The sequence below is a fragment of the Thamnophis elegans genome, chromosome 14, assembly GCF_009769535.1.
Source record: "Thamnophis elegans isolate rThaEle1 chromosome 14, rThaEle1.pri, whole genome shotgun sequence".
In the NCBI taxonomy this organism is placed as follows: Eukaryota; Metazoa; Chordata; class Lepidosauria; order Squamata; family Colubridae; genus Thamnophis; species Thamnophis elegans.
The window spans coordinates 22,979,687-23,001,053 of record NC_045554.1 but is presented as its reverse complement, the minus strand read 5'-3'; the positions used below and the strand labels follow the sequence as shown (position 1 = coordinate 23,001,053).

Below are 21,367 nucleotides of genomic sequence, written 5' to 3'. Positions count from 1 at the left end.
AGAGGGAGCCATTCAGTTTCCCAACCTAAGATTAACTCCATCCAGTTTTTTTACCCCTGCGCTTTTTCTACAAAATAAAAATAACCACAGCTACCCTTCTGTAGCATTGTCAGTTTTTCAGTTTTCAGATGGATTGATAGATCCAGTTCTCTTAATTTATCCCCCAACCTTCTGCCAAAAATGGTGCTCAAGGCAATTAACAAAGAAAAAGCAGGATTATTTTGATGCAGATAGTTAAAATAATTAGAAACCTAATTAAAAAAAAATATCTCAATTGCAACATTAGGCTCAGAATGTAACCCTGGACCCTGAATGATAGAAGCAGAATTTTCTCCCTGCACACAAGTTGACTCCATGTTCCCTCAACTGCCTTTGAACTACCCAGGAACATGCAGGCCTTGTTTAACAACCACTCCCTCGGTGACCGTTCATAGATTGGTTGGCACAATGGTCCTCAAAGTTCCAGCTCTCCCAGTACTCCTGTGGTCATGGGATTGTGAACTGGGCACTTGGCAACTGGCTTGTGCTTAATAATTGCAGTGTCCTGTAGTCACATGGTTGCCATTTGCAACATTCACTGCCACCTTCCAACTATAAATAGTAATAACATTCTTGTTAAATCCCAAAGAAGCATTCTAGCCAAAATGGAACCCTCTGCAGCAGGAATGGTCGGGTTAACTTCTTGCTGTGTGGAAGAAATTAACAAGTTGCCAGTGCAGTGTAGACTGGCCCCTGCTTTCACAAGAGAGAAAAGATCCTAGTGATGCCATACACAATTTGAAAGGAGGACTGGAGTTGTTATGATGTAACCTTCCTTCCAAACAAATATTAGCAAGGAGAGACTTGCTGTTTGGATTATCTGTTTCCAGTCCAGTTTAATGAACAATTACACTCCCTGTGAATGGGGTCTCCAGGTTCTGACCCAGCCAGGCACTCTTACCCATTGACACTCGGGAAAGTTTTTTTCTATTCTAACCTTGCTTTACTTTTCTCTGCAAAGAGGCACAGAAGCCTCCAAGAGCAGGCAAGATAAGACAAGCTAACCATAGGGCTCTTAGGGATTGATTAATTTTATTTAGATCCCCCCCCCCATTATTTTTACAAATAACTCAAGGCAACAAACACTGCTCTCCTTTGGTAGAACCTCAGATCAATGGCTGGAGAAAACAATGGGGGCCTCAAACAACCAAAGGAAAATTGGGGGTGCAAACTGTATCACCCATTGAAACCTGTGGGATCCTGTGTGATTGCAGCCTCCTCCTCCCCCCTTTGTCTTAGGTCTTCCTCTGCTGCCTGAAGTGAAATTGCCAGCCCTGCCCAGCCCTTTTTTCACATTTGCCTTTGCAGCTTGTTCAACCAGTTGGTGATAGGAAGCAGCTCCGTGTAGGATGTTTTGCACGGAATTTCCCTCATGATGTTCCCAGCTGTCTTGGGAGGCTCAGTAGTGCCTTGTAGGAGGTAAAGCAGTCCTGTTCCATCTGGGAGGGGGAAGAAGATGGAGCCCTGGAGAAAAGAGGAGCGTTTCAGGCGACATTTCTTCACTGTTCCAAGCCATCCCCAACTGAGATGGTCACATTTCCCATGATTGAGGCTACTCGGGGGAGTATTAGGAGAACAATCTTTCTCAACCTGCTTTTGCAAGAATTCTGAAGAGTCAAACTAGCTAAGACAAGCTCCCTTCCCCTGTGATGGGCAGCTGTGATGTAACAATTAAGCTCCAGGACAAGTGGGGTGGACCTAGGGCCAGACAGAAAAAAACTTTGGGTGATCCTGCTCATAAGCAGCTATCCAGGTCCAAGGCTTTAAACACTATTAGGTAGCTAAGGCTAAATCAGAGCACTGGGACCGCCAAAGAGAAGCTAGTCTAACTGAACAAGACACTGCAGGCCTTCTGCTATGGAGAGTTTGGGAAATACCCCAAGAAGGGCCAGGAACCCCTTCCCTCCCAAGGGCTGTTGTGGGGGCCACTCATGAAAGTTCTCTGCCCTGGATTCAGCCTCTACCTTTGCTACAGAGAGCCTTTTTTGCATGTTAATTCTCAGCTTATGGTTCACCCTCTATTGAAAGAGATAGGAACTTTCCATCCAAGCTACCTTGAGCAGCACTGAAGAACCACAACAAAAATAAAGGGGCCAAAAATGCTGCTGGTGAACAAGAAGCATCTGTAGTAGCAGCAACCACAGAATTACTTTCTGCTTAAGTCAAGAATTAGCTTGGATGGGATTCATGCACAAAAGGAACAGGGTTGAATAGCCTCCAGGCTTTTATGGGCAGTATATCTAATAAAATGCCAACTGAATGTACAAAGAAATGCAAGGATCTCTGTATACAACAACCCTCATCCAGCTCAGCTTCCGAGCCTCCCCCCTCCCCATCTTTCCCCTCCTTTTGCTGTTTGTCTCTGGGATACCTGGTCCTTCCTGTTTTCTACATTCATAGCCAGAGGCCTGTATGTGACTTCATAGGGCTTGTTCTGCTGGTGGGCTTCCACCCTGACGTACTCTGGCCCTTTCCACTGCTCTCCCTCAATAATGGGCCGCAATATCCACGGTTGGTTAGTCTTGTTGGATAGCATGATGGTCTGTGTCTGCTTTCCACGCACCTGGCATATGAAATTTACCACCTGTAAGAAATAGTGGAGGAGCCATGTTAGTTTATGGTAGTCAAAAATCAGGAGGTGTCTATAACACCTTTTTAGATCATTTTTACTAAAAGATGAGCACTAAAAATATTTCTGAATTTTATTTACAAGGAAGAATCACTTTTCTTCATTCACTCCACTGTTGGGCGATGTAACGTGTGGATGGTTTACTAAGAAGTGCAGACCTTTCCTTTCTTGAAAACCTCACCAAACAAATCATTGGCCCAAAATAAGAGAAGGATGGAGAGCCCCCCCCCTTGAAGAGATCAAGAAAAGAGCCCAAGTGATCCAAAGAGACCACCACCCTTCCCATCTCTGCACTAGAGCCTTACAGGTGTTTTCAAAAAATCTCTGGAGGTATGCAGATAAGCTATCTGACTTTGAAGAGGCTGCATCAGAGACTGAGTAGATGGAGAGCAACCATCTCTGTTTTAATCTCTCTTCTGGCTCCTTTTGCCAAGGTTCCTGTAACAACTTACATTACATTCGAGTGCCAGGAGTGGCCCATTTACACATTAGACTGGATTTGGACCATTCTTACTCTTGCCCAGGTGTTCCCAGCTCAAGGTGCCCCACCAGTCACCTCTTTGACAGGCGGGACGCTCACGCATAATCCACTCAGCGTGAGCCTCACAGGTTCTCCACCTTGGATGTGACACAGGAGGTTTTCATAGCAGATGTCCTGACTCTGCTCACAAGGGTGGAAGGTCACTTCAAAGGGAACACTTGTTCCTGGAGAAATGTAACCTTCTGTCGGTTTGATGGAGAAGTCTGGTTTGAAGCTTTTGGCATCCCATCGGAAGCTTTGAAAGAAAAGGAAAATGGTTCCCCTCAGGCGTTGTGCACATTCAAGAAACTGGATGGCTTAAGACAGGGGTCTCCAAACTTGGCAACTTTATGACTTGTGGACTTCAACTCCCAGAATTCCTCAGCCAGCCAGCTTCCTTTGCCTTCTTCACCCCCACCCCCCATGCACTGCAAAATGCCAGCAAGTCTTGGGAACAGGCGGGGGTGGTGGTGGTGGAATAAGTGGCGTCAGAGGGCAGATGCTGAGAAAGGTACAAGAGAAAGGCTCCTAGCAATGCCACAGTCCTGTGGAAGAGATTTGCCCTCTCCCAAGATTTCCCACTCTGGCAAAGCTGGGATTTCTGGGGACTTCTTGCAAAAGCATTGATGGGCTCTGATGGGGCAACTTGTTTGAGATTAACTGAATTCTGTCAGGCTCCAGCATCTGCTGTGCAAGGCTCTAGAATAAAATAGCTTGAGTAGAAATGACAGCTTACCTAGCAGGCAACTTGTATTAGGATGATGTAAGGCTTGCGGTTTCCATTTGTTAAAATTGAGCGTGTGTCTCTTCCTTCTAAGTATCATCACCCCAATCAGAAACCTCCGAAGGCTCACATTGACACACTCCAAATCCACAATCAATCAAATAACATGCCAGAACCCATCCAATCCCCTAGCTAAAAGCTGAGCCTCTCCAAATGTTCAGGAAAATAGGGTTTAAAACTTCATGTAAGAGGTCCACCTAACCCAAAGTTTGCGTGGACAGCCATTGGGAGACCCCGACCTCAGGCAAGAGGAAAGGTCAGCTGGCAGGGGCAGAGTGGAAAGAGAACAAGAGCCTTGGTCTTGTTCTTGGTCACCCCTCATTGGTCCTATGAACTGGACCCAGCAGTGGAGGTTGCTGCAGTTTGGGCTTATGCTGCTAGGAAGGCTCCTGGGCCAGACATCCTTTCTTTAATGATTCTGTTCCACCATTTCTTTAATAGGAGCTGTTAGCTAGTGGAAGAGGTTGCCACATGAAATGGTGAGTTCTCCTTCATTAGAAGTCCACAAAAGCTGAACGATCATCTGTAGGATCAAAGATCTTCAGCTTTTTTCCCGTAAAGCCTGGTTTCCATATCCTTCACCACCATAATCTACTGAAGTAGCTCCATTTTGGAAATGTCATACCCAGGATTCTGAATAGTGGCTGGCTGACTGACAGAAAAGAATGGAGCAATTACTTCCTTATATGATCTCTTGCACTCCAAGAAAAATTTGCTCTTTTAGCCCTTGATTCAAACCTACCTAGCTCTTTTTGAATCTGCTATCTATAGATCCTTGACTAATTAAGCTGGGCAATTACAGCCGTAAATCCTGATGGCCATAATGTGGCTCACTGTGAGACCTCACTCATTTTTACAACCTTTTTTGCAGCAGTCATTAAGGAAATATGGCAATCATCAAGCATAGTGGTCATTAAGTGAACCCATTATTTGCAATGGACAATATTTGTTTTAATATTAATTTTATCCTACAATAGGATAGAATTTGAGCAAGTAATTTAACCCATACAATTAATTATTTCCTTAAAGCTTCAAAATATTTATTTCTACAGATCTAGAAGTATTTTTGGTCAATCTATATAAAGTCCCAAATATTTAGCATCACTAGTAGATATCACTAACTGTACTGATATATTAAGACCCAAAGGAAGTAAGCACAATTTATAAATCTTATATCAATCTTATAATCAGAACACCTTCCAAAATAGTAGAAAATTAGGCAGACAGTTATGGATACTCCAAAATTGCCAAAATACTATCAACCTCACTACAGAAAGAATTTATATTCACAAATAATCCTTTAATATTTAACGAATGCCCTAGCATCATAGCCAAGATTCACAGATAAAATTAAATAGTAAGGGTGAAACTGGGCAGCCTGCTGAGTGTCATGTTGCACTCAAAAGTCTTGAAATCATTCTGTTATCATTCTGGTGCAGGTTGCAAGGACTAAGTCCTAATCCACAGAAGAAATCCATTGGCATATCAAAGGCCTTTATTGCATTTAACGATACACATTGATCGAGTGTGGAGGAGTTCATTCCATCCTTGGATGTTTCCAATCTTTGCAGGATCCAATCTGTGTCGATCACTGGGACCAGAGATTTAGTCTTCTGAGCTTTTGGACTTGTGATGGAGCCCATTCTCAGGGAGCTTCCCCAAGGATGGGTTCCAGCATGAAAGCTCGGAAGACTACATTTCTGGTTCTGGTGACTGACACAGATTGGATACTGCAACATTATTTTGGAAGACGCATATTTCCTTCCTTCCTTCCTTCCTTCCTTCCTTCATTCATTCATTCATTCATTCATTCATTCTTAAATTTGTTTGCCGCCCATCTCGCTGTGGAGCTACTCTCGACATCAGGTGCAGGGTGGGGGGAGGTGGGACCTACTATGAGTCTATACCAAAATACCAATATAGCAATCGATAATGATAAATAATTTGATTCTTGATTATTTTGATAAACCCTGATTGGGAATGTTGAATTATACTTGGTAAGAACATCTGTAAACATCTAGCCAGTATGGTGGTTGCGATCTTAATGTTCACATCAATTAATAAAATAGGCCAATAACTAGCACACAAATTAGAGTCCCAACCTGGTTTTAAGTTTTAAGTTTATTATCTGCATCGTATAACATGATGATAGCAACACACCATCCTTAAAAGATTCATTAATATTGTCAACCCACCTGCCAGGGCCTCATCCCAATCTGCAGAAAAGCTGCCTTGGCTGGGTATTTTGCTCTGTTCTTTCATGTTGGGGAGTCTGCATTGGCCTAGAGAGTCTAAGACATGTAGGCACTGACCCATGGCTGCATCCCCTTTGCCCCCAGCCACCTGCCTCATTCACTTCACAGCCAGCTTTCCTCCTCTGCTGGCCCTCCCCCAGCCATTCTCCGTGGCCAATGGGTCCCTGGCCCTCCGCTCCAGCCCTTTGTCCCTGCCCATTTGCCAAGACACCATTTGGAAGGGAGGGGAGGGGGGAAGCCCGACAGGCAAGGGAATGTGGGGGGGGGCACCAGGAAGGGAGGGTAGGACGCCTCTAGTGGGTTTGCAGGGACAACTTTGCTCGCAACTCAGCCAGCTCCAACGTGGCACCAAACAAAAGGGGGGGACCCAATCCAGCGCAGCCGTTAGGGATGATAGATGTTGTGGCCAATTGCATTCCCAGCGGAAGAATGGAAATTGTGTGTGAAGGAGAGGCATGTGTCCTTAAGTGTATTAAAACAATGCAATGTTTACATAGCGCTCTCTCGCTCTCTGTGTGTGTGTGTGTGTGTATATGTGTGTGTGTGTGTGTGTAGTACAGATACTCTCCTCCCACCCCGCTGTTGCAAAATGGGTTACAGCTCTCTTTCAATCCTCTCTGTTGAGAGCATGCAGCTGCATGGAATGAAAGTCACCCATGTGCACGCAAACTTGCCTCCCATTTGCATCCTCCCTGACCCTCCATAGCTGACTACAAGCCACTGGCCTTCAGGGACAGATATTCACACTTCATTCTCCACAATACTTTGAACCAGTGGCAGAAAGGCAGGTGGGTAGGCAGGGAGGGGGAGAGATGGAGGTTCCTCCAACCCTGGGGACAATTAAAGTACATTAGAAAGCGGGTAGAGTGAAGGAAGGAACCATGAGGCCTAGAATGGGTTAGGAAGGTGATAATTAGGAGGCGAGTGGGAGCAAACTTGGTGGAGAAAGGGGGAAGGATCTGGCAGAGGTGAGCTGTGAGGCCAGTTTGATCCCTCTGCTGGAAAACATGCCAGGTGTCAACCCTGAAATTAACCTGGCTGAGGCCATTTTTGTGGCTTCAGGGTTGCCAGAAGAGGGGAAAGGGAGGGGAGAATAGTTAACTGGGACTTTGCAGTAAAAACAAAGGGGCAGAGGGCAGTAGCCCATTGACCATGCAGAAGAGCCAGGGGAGGGCCAGCAGAAGAGGAAAGCTGGCTGTGAATTGGCTGAGGTGGGTGGCTGGGGGCGTGGCCAATGATCAGTGCCTGAATGTCCCATTCCAGGCCAGGAGGGGCCAAGAGCCAGTGAAGAAGCCCCCTGATAGGGCTGGGGGGCTTACCCCACTCCGAGGTCTCCCGAGTTCTGCATCACGATGCGCCGAGAAGCCTGGCTCCGCAGCACCACAGCTCCAAAGGGGATGTGATCTTGGTCCAGGTGGACTTCAATGCCCTGGCAGCAGCCTTGTACGATGAAGAGGGAGTGCAGGACCCCCTGGCATTCGAGCAGAACCTCCTCAGAGAAGGGCAGGATGCGGCTCTTCGGACTGAATGTCACCTCCACGTGACAGGTGCCTCCCCGGGGCTTCAAGGTAATTTCACCACTGGGAGACATAGTGAGCACCTGTCCAAAGACACCCAGTGGAAAAGTCCTACCTGATGCAGGATGCTCCTCTCCTGCAAAGAGTGCCAACTGGCCAATCTTGCATCCAGCAGGACTGCAGGACAGGCAGAGGTTCAACTGGAGAGATGTTTTCAGTGGGGAGACATAGCCGGTCTTCCTCCAGATGCATGGACTGCAGCCTGGCTCCAAACAAGTTCCATGTTTGGGTTCTGCTGATGCCCCAGAGACCAGGAGGCCCACTGTGCACTGATCACCCAGCATTCTGCTCCTCCTCCTTGCCCCAGAGAAAGTGGAACTGCACATGCAGATTTTTACCCCGTGGGAGGCCCACCCTCAGTTCTACCAAAGCCAAGCAGGAGAGGTCAGCAGGGCAGCCCAGCTTTATCAGGAAGCTGCTTCAATCAAGCTGCACTAGGTCACAACTTGGCCACTGTTTCCCCAGCTGAACTCACTCACACCCTGTGCCTCTTTATCTTCAGCTCTGCCTCTGTCCCTGGGCACTCTCTCTTGTTGGCCACCCAAATGGAAAGCCCCTTCCCTGTCGTGGCTTGAAAGGAGGGGAGAACCCAGGCTCCAAGAAGTCCTGTGCTCTGTGCCATATGATGCCCTTCACCCAGGAGCCTCTATTTCCCGGCCACGTCTGAAGTTGGAGGGCAGGAGGAGCCCCTTGAATCCCCTGGGGTAGGAGTGCTCACTGGCCACTTACTCTGCTGGATACCTTCTCAGAAGGAACAAGTCCTACCTTTGCTTCCTGCAACTCCGGGATGGAAGCCACAAAACTTAGGCTGAATGTGACGAAGATAACACTGTTGTTCATTAGTGTGACTCCCTTCTTCACAATGTGCCCTGGAGGGATAGCTCCAAATTTCAGCACTTTCTGGGGAGGCTCCACAACGTCTATCTATGGGCGTGAAACAGACAGGACTAAGGAAGAGAATAAGTGGAATGAATTGGGGGAGGGGGGAGAAAGAAGTGGGAGGAGATCAGAGGGTTGAACCAGGGAGGGAGGGGTTCAAAGGGGTCCTGCTCTGGGCCACTGCCTGTTGCAGTCAGGGTGGGATCCTGATGTACTGATTTGGTTCTTCTTTCTTTCCTTCCTTCCTTCCTTCCTTCCTTCCTTCCTTCCTTCCTTCCTTTTTTTTGAAACATCACAGCACAATATCAGCAATGCTCTGAAAAAGTTTCCTAGGCCCAGATGTTGGTGCTTTGAGGCTGGCCAGATTACTCAGAGACAGCTGCAAACTTCTTCAGAAGTCCCAAATCTCCTTCTTAATAATTTCAATCTCCTTCTTAATAATTTCAAGCTCCACTTTCAAATCATGAATGTGAATGCTCTTTTCAGTTGTGTGCATAGAAGATCAGGACCATTTAGCGAGTGCACACACACACACACACACACCTTATCTTTTGGTGACCACAGTGGGGATGCAGAGCAGCAACTCCTTGCTTTCCATTCAGACTGCTCAAAGCTGCAGGAGCAGCCAGGTAGGAGGTGCTGAAACCCCTTGCCCACAGAAGAGACACCCTGAGCAGGAGGTGACCAGGTTGTGACCCCCAAGTTTCCCTCTCCCTTTCTTCTTCTAGGAGCCTGCCTAATCTCACCTTCATCTCAATGCCTTTCCCAAAGATCTCTACAGTCCGCTGTAAGATCCCGTTTATTTCAAAGGTGACGATTTCATGGTAGGAAATGGCTTCTCGGGGATAAAAGCTGATGGGAATCTCCACCTTTTCTCCGGGATTTAGAGCTTCAGAACGGAAACCGATCTCAAGGTAGGCAGTGTTGGTGAACAAGCACGCCACACTTTGAAGAGATGAGAAGAGGGTTAATTGGGAACACACGACTTCCTTGTGTTGCCATCAGTTTCCAAAACTAACAAATATAAATAAACCAACACTTAATGCCTTGTGTGTTAAAATTAAGTTTATTTCCCCAGAAGTGATTTCTCCTGCTTTATAAAAGACTTCAAAATCTCACTGACCCCTTCCCAAATTGGCTGATTCCAAGAGGAGAAAGGGGTTGAGACTGGAAAGATGAGACAGCTGGTTTTGAATCCAGCACCTTTCAGTCTTGCAAGTTCCTGGCACCTCCAGGGCTCTTGCAACGCAAGAGCTGAAGCCGGTGCAGCCAATGGATTTGAGCCCCGAGGTACCATTTGGGAAATAAGAGCCCCAAAGGGGAGAAAGCTGACAGAGGAGGGCCCAAACCTTGGGATGGGAGGACTTCTGGGTGTTGTTACGTGGAGAACTTTTAATACATTAGCTTTGTAATCCTTTGCAATAAAACCATTTTATGTTTGTTTGGGAATGTTGATGGATAGACAGATGGGAGGGAGGGAGTTCCGAGTTCATCCTTGATGTGAATTCTCCTCACTCAACAACACACTGCTCCATCCCACCAGTTCTCACCTCAAGAGGCTGCAGCTCACCTGGCTTTCCTGCTCTCTTTATTAGTGATCACCAAGATTCTCTTGGAAATGGGCATCCCAGCTTGGTAGATAAAACAGTTGCCAAAGTCCACTTTGAGGGGCAAGAAATGGATGCTGGGAGCCAACACTGAGCCTTGCAACACACATGTAAATGTGGGACCGTGGCTTATCTATGAAAGAAGGAAGACACGGTCTCAGCAGAGCAGAGGGCCTGGCCTTCTTCAAAGAGGCTTTATCCTTTATTTTACCATCCCTAACAATTTATAAATACTTCCTTTGCTGATGGACTGTTCTGCCCTAGATTACATCGATTCATTCAACATGTTTAATTTACTGTGTTTTTCGGATTATAAAATGCACCAAAGTTTTGAAGAGGTAAGTAAGAAAAAAAGGTTTTTGCCTTCCCTCAGCCTCCAGCAGCACTCTGCAGGCTTCAGCAGGGCTGGGGCGAGGGAAAAACGCCTTAGTTTTTGTGAAAAACGGCCCGTTTCTTGCCCATTTTTCATAAAAACCAAGGTGTTTTTCCCCAGCCCTGCTGAAGCCTGCAGAGTGCTTCTGGGGGCTGGAGGAAGGTAAAAACGTCTCAAATTTTGTTAAAAATGGCTCATTTTTTGCCCATTTTTCACAAAAATGGGATGCGGAGACATGGCTTTGGGAGGCTAAAAATGGCTGTATTCAGTGTATAAGATGCATCAACATTTCCATGCATTTTTAGGGGTGTTTTATACTCTGAAAAATACGGTAATAACAATACACATTGAGAAATTGAACAACAAAATGCTTACTACTGTACATGGTGAGGCTAGCAACGCTAGAAACATAAAAGGAAAGGATTTTATTAAGAATAATCAGATATCCTTGTAAGCCTATTAACGTGTATAATGTTATGAGAAAGTTTGATCTCTGGGTAAACCAAGAAGTATGTGATTTAAAGTTCATCTGATAAGTTTTAGATCAGTTATTTCTAAGCCAATTGTCCCCATCACTTCTTTGTTAAAAAAATAAGTCACCCTCAGATCAATGGTTGATATCCCGGAATCTGAGGTTTCTGAAATGATGGAGTGTTTCTCGAACATGTGCAGAAAATATCCCATCAATGAGTGGGACATTGTGGGTATATGAAGAAAGAGCAGCTGACTGTGGCTGCCTGATTCTTTAAAGAGATGCAGACTTGCTGCAAAGCTTGGCCACTGCAACACCACAAACAACAGAGCCATTAATGGGGTTTTGCTGCAGGAAACTAGCTCGGAGACCGCCAAAAGCTCATTTATTTCACAGTTGTTGCAGTTAAACAGAGCATTATTATTTTATATGCCACTTTTTCTCCATGGCATCTTCTTGGTATCCCAAAGTCACAGAGGGACCCAGTATGTCCATAAACATAAGTGAGCATATAAAGGGTGTAATTGTTATGTTGATGTAAACTGCTAATAAGTTCCCTTTGCAATAACTGCAGAATAGGAATATATTAAATTAAAAAAAAAAAACAGCTGGAGCTAGATTGGAGCAAGTCTCGTTAAAGACCAATGGGGCTGAATAAATGGGACTGTGTCTAGATATAGTTTACCCAGAAAGAGAGTTCAGCCAGGGTCCCCCCCCCCCCCCCAATATTTTTATGCCGCCTTCTTTTTCATATATGACACAAGGCAGCAAACGTACCCTGGTCCTTTCTGCTCCTCTTTTCCCCATAAGAGTCCTGTGATATGGTCATTCAGCAGCAAAGTTAGATCTAAGAGCATAAATGGCTGTCCTCCCACTGCAATCAGTACTCCTGCTGCTGAGAGGACTTCCTTCCTCCATGGGCTAGGTTCCCCTGCCTGGATCTGGTGCTAGACATCCAGGGCTTCATGGTACAGCAATGGGCAATGGAAACCTTCTGGCAAACAGGGCCCCTGGGTTCCTACCTGCAGTTTGAGTTCAATGTCCTTTAAGGTGAAGGCCTTCAATGGGTGGAAGGAGAGCTTGACCTCCATCCGTTCTCCGGCCTCCACAGTGCCACTCTCTGGGGAGAGGGCAAAACACTGCAGAAACTTCTTGGCGTTGCAGAATTCCCAGGAAAAGGTGAAGTTGAATTTGCCGGTGTTGAGGATGGAGAAGTTGCACTCTGCGTAATCGTTGACTTGCATCTGTCCAGAGTGGAGAGAAAGTAGTAGTTGCTTCCTCCCCTCCTTCCAGCCAGGTCTGGAATCCCAAGCCAGGTCTGCCAGCCTCTCTCAAAGCTGGCCTGCCTTGCATTCCCTTCTCCGCCCCCTGCCTTGTCTTCCAAGGAAGGTGGGCCTCCTCACTGCCCATCAGTGCCTAGTCAGACTTCATGGTACAGCAGCTCCCAGACACAGGCCCCGAGAATGGAAGGATGCTCCACACCCAGAGAGAGAGTGGCCCCACAGGAAAGTCCAGGGGGTGGTGTTCTGTGGTTGGGGTTCCTGTGCAGAGAATTCCAGTGCAGCTCCTCATATGTGCACCTCCAGGGAGGTTTCTGTGAATGCCCTATTTCGTGAGGTCCTCAGAATCTGCTTCCTCCCTTCCCCCAGTACACAGGGATGCCTTCCCATCTTCCACCACAATCCCAGTAGGATGGAAGGGGACACCCCAGAATGTAATTAGACTCCAGACCAAGTTGGGTTTAAAAGTAGAAACAATCATACATGAAATTAAATCTCCTTTCAGGATATTGGTCTAGATCTCTGTAAGGTAAAGAGGGAATGGTCCCTGTGGCACCCAAGGCAGCCATTGCATCTTCCTTCAGCATCCACCACCATCACAAACACAAGGACTTACAGAAAGTCTGTCATGTTTGGCAACATTAAGTGCCAGCCTCTGATACTGCTATATTACCAAAAATTATTTCAAGCCTCAGATTTTATTTAAAAATTAACTTTTTCTTACAAAATATCACTGATGGACAATTATGGTTGTGTACTTTTGGTGGACTTGTCCATTGATTTGGAAAAAAGATAAAATTCCGAATGTGCCCCTGAAATGTTTCAGGCTCCTGAAACAAAGAATTATGAAAGCCCAACAGAATTTTGGCTCCCAAGGTGTTCAGACCCTTGGGGAGAAAATGACTCTGGGCTACCTTTTGGGATGGCCTTGACTGACGGCTATAAAAGCCACTGTGGCGCAGTGGTTAAATGCAGTACTGCAGGCTACTTCAGCTGACTGCAGTTCTGCAGTTCGGCTGTTCAAATCTCACCGGCTCAGGGTTGACTCAGCCTTCCATCCTTCTGAGGTGGGTAAAATGAGGACCCGGATTGTTGTTGGGGGCAATATGCTGACTGACTCTGTAAACCGCTTAGAGAGGGCTGAAAGCCCTATGAAGCGGTATATAAATCTAACTGCTATTGCTATTGCTAAAATAACTGAATCGTAAACTTCTAATCCACAGGGTAGAGGAAGAAAGAGATTCTTTTTGGGGGGGAGGATTGAACTGAAGATGCTGAGTAGGAAGCAATGAAGCGAAGCACACAGAAGAAGGGCTAGTAGCCAGCAGAAGGTCTCCAAGCTTCCTGCATGTATGTTCAGACCAGCCCTGCTCTGTTCATGGTGCTCTCACCTCACGGAAGTGGATCTGCTTCGGATGTTCTGGGTTCAGCTCAGTCACCACCCCGAGGCTTTCTTCACACTTCACAGAGACATTCATGGCGTGGCCTATGGCTTTGACATTCAGACAGAGTGGCTGGCTTTTCTTCTTGACATCACAGATGAGGTTAAAATTCACTTCCCCTTCCAGGGTTGGTGTGAAGTGGATGTGAAATGGGAATCTGGTGAGAAAACACATTTGCTGGGTTGAGTTGGGCGTCTGGGCCTGGGATCTGGGTGCAGGTCAGAATCCAGGCAGTGGTTGGGCTGATTTCTAGGTTTCTGCCTTGGCTGCACATGATGTGCCTCCTGTTGGTTCTTTATTCTTTGGTGTTTTTACACTGTTTTAATTACTTATTTATTTATTTTTTAAATTTCTAGGCCGCCCAATCCCGGAGGATAGCAACCCAGGTAGGGTGAAATAAGCAGCCATATAAATTGGATGAATGAATAAATTAATAAGTAAATGCCAACTTTTTAAAATGCTGGTCTCTGGTTTCTGGGCACCTTCCAATAAAAATCAGACTTATCCAGATCTGCTGTTGATAGCAGGTGGCTGTTTATCTCTGGACAAAGTCAGAATTGAAGAAATGAAAGAACAAGCATTTCATATAATGATGTGCACAAGAGTTACATCCACGGACCCTAAAAAAAAACCAGGAAGGCCTCAGCAAAAAAACCTTGTAAAACATTTTTTTAAAAGAGTATACAGGTATTCATCAGCTTACGATCACAATTGAGCCCCAAATTTTTGTTGCTGTGAGACATTTGTTAAGTGAATTTTGCCCCATTTAATGACCTTTCTTGTCACAGTTGTTAAGAGAATCATTGCAATTGTTAAATTAGTAACACGGTTGTTAAGTGAAACTCTCTTCCCCTTTGACTTTGCTAGTCAGAAGATCGCAAAAAGGGATCACAACATCTTGACACCCTGCAACCATCATAAATATGAGTCAGTTGCTGTGTCTGAATTGTGATCATATAACCATGGGGATGCTGCAACAATCATAAGTGTGAAAAACAGTCATAAGTCACTTTTTTCAATATTGTTGTAAATTTGAACAATCACTAAATGAACTGCTGGAAGCCAAGAACTACTTGTATTTCTATTTTTGTACATTTTGTACATTTCTACATTGATTAACTAATCAATTTTTATGGCCTCCAACTTGCAAATTCCAATTCTGGGAGGCTACATCAGGTTAAAAGAGACCAAAAAATAACCAAACCAGAAATAAAGACAGCAGTGAGTATGATACATTTGAAGCCCCCCACTGTCAGTCTCCTAAACCATCTTCTTCCCATCCATCCATCCTGCAAGCCAGACTAGGCATTCTACAGCCCCCTTGGCCACATCTGTTTGGCACGTGAAGTCAATCAGAAATGAGTAATCCAATGTAAATAAACTGGCCACAGGAGGCAGCAGAAGGAGCCAAGTTGGGTCCAACTCTGCGCAGTCGCCAGACATTCCTTCAGTCAGCTGGTAGCTGAGGGAGAGCAAGGAGAGGAAGTATGTCAGCTGCGACTTCATTTAGTAATCAGGAAAGAAACCACTCAACTCCATTTTTTTGAAATTAAGTGTACTTTTACTAATTATAAACGAACAGTAGCAAAGCTAAGCTGAATCTGGTTAATTAGGCGCGAAAGCGAATAATATCATGTATAATTCAATCCCCTCCCCTTGGCACCCCAGTCCATAGTCCAATTATAATGAACCCAACTGTCAGGTGGGAGATAACTTCAAAAGTCATCACCAGGATGGAATGCTGGACAGTTAACCTTGGCGGGAAACTCCCTTCCTCCACATGCGCAGTAAAATGGTCAGGTCAGTGTCTAGAATCTTCCTCCAGTACATTATGATTCCCCTCCCAAATACCATGCCCCCCCTCCCTGTTTCAATGGCAGCTGAAGCAGCAGCAAAGCAGAGGCTTTTCTGCACCTGCACAGCATTCACCTCTCACCTGGAGCAGCCTGCAGAGTTGAGGTGATGGAGTTTGAGGACATCAAACCAGGTTTCATAGGTTCAGCCCTCCACAACAGTACCTGTTTATCCTGTGTCCCCTTCTTCATCCCTACTATAAGCCATACAAACACCTATTAAGCTATCTGAAAGCCCCATCAAGTCTCATCCTGGGGCACCGCTTGCCGTCTTTGGCACCCGATTCCCTCCCTCCTTCACCTGGAATGAGGTGGCACCACCCCTTCCATGGGCTGCACGTTCAGGCTGTTGATTCGCCCCTCTGAAAAACGGGAAGCGTCCCGGAAAGCAAAAGTATAGGCTTTGTTCTCATCATTGTGGATATCAATGCATCCGCGAGCTTCATGTCCTGGAAAGAGAGAGAATTTCTGAATTAAATTTATCTCTTCACTTGAAACATGTGAAACAGATATAATACAATAGCAGAGTTGGAAGGGACCTTGGAGGTCTTCTAGTCCACCCCCCTGCCTAGGCAGGGAACCCTATACCGTTTCAGACAAATGGCTATCCAACATCTTCTTAAAAACTTCCAGTGTTGGGGCATTCACAACTTCTGGAGGCAAGCTGTTCCACTGATTAATTGTTCTAACTGTCAGGAAATTTCTCCTCAGTTCTAAGTGGCTTCTCTCCTTGATTAGTTTCCACCCATTGCTTCTTGTTCTACCCTCAAGTGCCTTGGAGAATAGCTTGACTCCCTCTTCTTTGTGTCAGCCTCTGAGATATTGGAACACTGCTATCATGTCTCCCCTAGTCCTTCTTTTCATTAAACTAGACATACCCAGTTCCTGCAACGATTCTTTATATGTTTTAGCCTCCAGTCCCCTAATCATCCGATCTTAGTAACTGATTGCAATGTGGCTGCAAAAGAAGGACAAGGTGCTTTTAAGATGCCCCAGGAAATGGCTGTTTATTCTAGTTTGGAAGGCTCCATCCTGGCCACCGCTGCCACTTCTGGGTAGCACCTACATTCCTGGGAAGAGGGAGGTGTTTGCCTTTGCATCCCAAATGAATCTTGTGTCCCAATTTGCCAGAAATTTGAAATTCCCCTTCTGTTCTATAAATTTTTCCTTTGAATCTAAAGGCCATTTTTTTATAAAAATGCTTTCTATGTAATCTGGTTTTAAGTAAGATAGCCTGCTGTGTGGAGACCCTCCTCATTTCAGAACATCATTATTTTGCTCTGGAATTCTTTTTTTCTCCTCATTTTATATTTTAAAATTACTTGCTGGTTCTCTCCAGTCTTAGCTAAACTTGGTGGAAGGGGAGTGGGATGCAGAGAAGAGGTGCCTTGTGGATTAACTCGCTCAGATGCAAACCCAACCTAATGGCCCTATTTCTTCATTTTGCATTAAATGTACCTAATTTACAATTATCTCTTTATGAAATAATAGTCATAGAAAGATTCTGGATGCTGTACCTGATCAGAATATCTCAATTACTAAGATAATGCAATCAGTGGCCTTTGACATAGTAATAATATTGTTGTTATATGACAGCCTAGAGACCCGCTAAAATAAGAGTTTCAAAAGCTTTCATGAATGATTACAATGAGTTCAAAGACAGCATCCACAAACCACATAAAACTGCCAAGATTCTCTAAAGAGCTCTCTGACAAATTGAGAAATGAAAAAGGACAATTTAAAAAAATCTTGATTCGACTGGAAGTTCCTCAGCAAGACAGACGGGGGAGGTGTGGGCTCTGAAGAGTCTCACATGAACTCTGTCTGACAAACCAATGCTGAGATCCTTTTGGATCAGAACCTTCTTGGGAGGGGTGAAGAAGGGGCAGCGTCTCATCAGACCCAGAGGGAGTTCAACAGGTCCCTCGTAGGTCGGAGATTTGCTCTGAATTGGCATCGGGGAAGGCAGCATGGCAACATGGCAACACGGCTGCACAAGCAGCTGACTTCTGGCTAAAGCATCTGAATAGGAGCATGTAGGAGGCGGGATAAAAAGCCCGATAAGAAGATTTAATTAACCAACAGACATAAATCAGAATTTGGAAAAGGCAAGGAACCTTGAGAGTATAAATAATATTGATGTGCAGATCAGGATTTTGGCAGAAAGGAAGAAAGGAAGGAAGGAAGGAAGAAAGAAAGAAAAAAATGGAGGATTAAATCACAAGCCCAAAAAGAACTACTTGCTTTAAACAACTTGGAGACAGAAAGGAGAAAGCAGAGAAGTGACAAACCCTTTCAAACACAAGCTTTGGATTTGGATTTGAAAAGACTGTGTCTTTAAAAGAGATTAGGAGGGTGAAACGGAAGCTAAAAACATACCAAGGAGATTTGCTTCATTTGAGTTTCTTTTAACTAACATATCTTAAGCAACTCTAATTAATGAGCGGTGGAATATAACAAGGGGAAAAAATCAAGAAAAAAGCACTATTTTCTCACTTATAACCTAATCTTGTCTGTGCAACAAATGGAATGTGAAATCTTGAGCAGGACGTTTTATTTTTAAAAAAATACTTTTTATTGAATGTTTTAATCTTTAAAAACAGTAAAAAAGACACAAGAAGAAAAAAAACACAGAACATACATAACAATATACAGTAATTTTACAGTTTTATATATCGGCTTTCCTGCTTAACTTTTATAGTTCTCCCTTCTGCATTGCCTTCCTATTGCTTTAACCTTGTCCTATAATGTAGCAGACATAGTATTAACACTTATAATAATATTCATTATTTGTATCACCATATATTTATATTCCCTATTTTCTGTTTCGGGTTCTGATTTCTAGCCACTTATACATTTTATTCCATACTTTATAGAAGTCCGATTCTTCTCTTTCTTTTAGTTATATTGTCATTTTATCCATTTCAGTGCATTCGAGTATTTTCCTGATTATAGTTTCGTACTGATTTTTTCCCCAGTTTTGTGCGAAAGCAATCCTGGCTGCAGTGTGTATGTGTAAGATTATATATTGAGATAGTTTATCCATTTTTTGGTCTAGTAGTCCTAATAAGAATGCTTCTGGTTTGAGTTCTATTTTTCACTCAGTAATTTCTTCCAAGCATTTCTGAATTTTGCACGAGTACTTCCTTGTGATGGGGCATGTCCACCACGTATGATAGAATGTTCCCGGCTTGTGGCTGCATCTCCAACATTTGGGGGATAAATTTGGGTACATTTTGGCCAATCTCGCCGGAGGCAAATGCCATCTATAAAACATTTTATAGATATTTTTTTTGTAAGCTACTGCCGTCATAAATTTATAATTTATTTCCCATAATTTATCCCATTTTTCTAACTCTATGTTATGGCCAAAATTTCTTCCACTGCTAATCATTGTCTCCTTTACTGTCTCTTCCTCCATTTTATATTAAAAGAAAATTATATAATCTAGTTATCTTTTTTCTCCCATTCCTAGTAATATTTTATCTAATTCCATTTGTTTCTCGTATATTCCATATTGTTCCCGATCTTTTTTAAATTTTGTTTTAATTTGTAAATAGGGCCACCAGTCCATATTTATTCCTTGTGTTTTCAGATCTTGTGCTGATTTTAGTTCTCCTTTTTCATCTAAGAGTTCTGCATATCTTACCATTTTATTGAGATCTATAGTATTTGGATATGTCATTGCCTCCATCATTGATAACCAGATTGGGATTTTCAGGTAGTGGGCTTTTTAATTTTTTTCCCAGACCCTAAACAGGCCATCCATCCCTTACTATAATGTCTCTGGAAGTAGGAATAAGATTTATTCTTTCCCTCCCAGAGGAATAAATCTCATTCCTACTCATTCAACTAAAAAATAAAAGAATCCTTATGCCAGCCTAGGTGGAGATCATGGCCCTTTACCATAGGGATTCTTTTATTTTTTAGTTGAATCCAATTCTTGAGCCACCTTAAGGCTGCCGCCTGATAGTAGAGCTCCCAATCTGGGAGGTCAAAGCCCCCTTTGTTTCTACTATCTTATAAAAGTTTGTATTTAATACGCGTTCCCCCCCCCCAAAAAAAAAGTTCTCTAATTTAATAGGTATTGTTTGAAAAAGATAAACTAGTTTGGGTAGTACATTCATTTTAATTGTTGAGATTCTGCCAATTAGTGATATCTGTAGTTTAGTCCAATTATCCAAATCTTTTTGTATCTGTCATAGCAATTTGTTGTAGTTATCTTCTTTTATTGTAATACATTTTGCCAATAGCCATATTCCCAAATATTTAATTTTCTTGGCCCTCAAATTCCCAGTTTCTCCTCCTGTTCTTCATTTTGTCTTTTGGTTAAATTCTTAATTAATATTTTAGTTTCCTCTTTATTTATTTTAAGCCCAGAGTAGGAAGTTTTAATTAACCAATTGTCATAAATCAGAATTTGGAAAAAGCAGGCGAAGAGAAACATACCAAGGAGACTTGCTGTGTTCAACTTCGTTCTAATTAATATATTTTTAGCAACTCTAACCAACAAGAGGTGGTTAGGGGTAACAAGGAGAATAAAAGATAAAATCAATAGCTGGGAAAATACGAAGTTTTTTGCCGAAGGGAGAACAAAGGATCAAGATTGCTCTCTCTTCTCTTCCTCTCCACATTAGCTGAATTAGATAAATTTAAGGTGGACCAGAACTCTGAAATAAGAACTGTATAACTAACTGTAATTTTGGAACTGGACAATATGGAAAGGTGGGAATTTGAAGAACTACATGAAATTATAAAAAATATATGCATAAATAATTAAAATCAAGTCTAAAAAGAATTTTGAAGTTAGATATTGAGGAAGTAAAGAAAGAAGAGGGGGAATAATGAAGTGGTAGAAATGGTGGAAAATTAAAAAAAACAGATAAAAAACTTCATTGGGTTTGACAGTGGTATAGCCAAAATTGGAAAAGGGGGATGTGTCCCAACAAAAGGAAATAAAAAGCAGACAAAAAATCTTGCTGAGTTTGACAGTGGCATAGGGAAAACTGAAGAGGGGGTACGCCCCAACAAAAGGAAATACAAAAGATTTCACTGGGTTTGATAATGGTTTGGGGGGAAATGAAGAGGGTGGACATGTTAAAACAAAGAAAAGGGAGAAGACAGGAATAGAGAAGTAGGACAAAAGACTTACTAGGAAAAAACAGATAATTAGAAATTATTATATGGGAAATATAAAGCTGAGATATGTGGTTTACTCCTATATATGATAATTAAACTGAGTTGCTAACTGATTGAATATGATAACAGAAAGATAATTAAATAAAGGTTAAAATGTGTGGAATATGGACAAATATGGAACTGTTATGTGGAGAATACAAAGTAGAGGTATGTGATTCACTTTTATACATGATAATTAAACTGAGTTGTTAACTGATTGAATATGACAATAGAAGGACAATTGGGTATAGATTAAAATATATGAAATATAGACACACATAGAACTCTTAAGATGATGAACAAAGTGAGGTGTGTACCGCTTGTTATTCTACATAGTAGATTAATGGAATTGTAATGAACATTGAACAGTAAGAATTGTTATTTAAAGACAATTAAAGGTCTAAGTCAAGATATGGAAAAATGGAGGGGGAACATGAAATATACTTATAATGGAAAATTATTGAGATTCTAAAGACAGA

The 21,367-nt window shown here is 43.4% G+C and overlaps 1 protein-coding gene across 1 annotated transcript in view; it reads right to left on the bottom strand.

The window, feature by feature from the left end:
- The window catches only part of HYDIN (HYDIN axonemal central pair apparatus protein), a 269,552-nt gene that overhangs the window by 3,216 nt on the left and 244,969 nt on the right, over positions 1–21,367 (bottom strand). Inside the window, exons 73-82 of the mRNA XM_032231077.1 lie at positions 16,012–16,159; positions 13,807–14,014; positions 12,158–12,379; positions 10,254–10,423; positions 9,430–9,628; positions 8,570–8,728; positions 7,547–7,827; positions 3,225–3,444; positions 2,411–2,623; positions 1,340–1,503 (exon numbers count right to left, since the gene is read on the bottom strand). Of these exons, the coding sequence (XP_032086968.1) occupies positions 1,340–1,503; positions 2,411–2,623; positions 3,225–3,444; positions 7,547–7,827; positions 8,570–8,728; positions 9,430–9,628; positions 10,254–10,423; positions 12,158–12,379; positions 13,807–14,014; positions 16,012–16,159 (1,984 nt within the window). The remainder of the gene's footprint in view (positions 1–1,339; positions 1,504–2,410; positions 2,624–3,224; positions 3,445–7,546; positions 7,828–8,569; positions 8,729–9,429; positions 9,629–10,253; positions 10,424–12,157; positions 12,380–13,806; positions 14,015–16,011; positions 16,160–21,367) is intronic.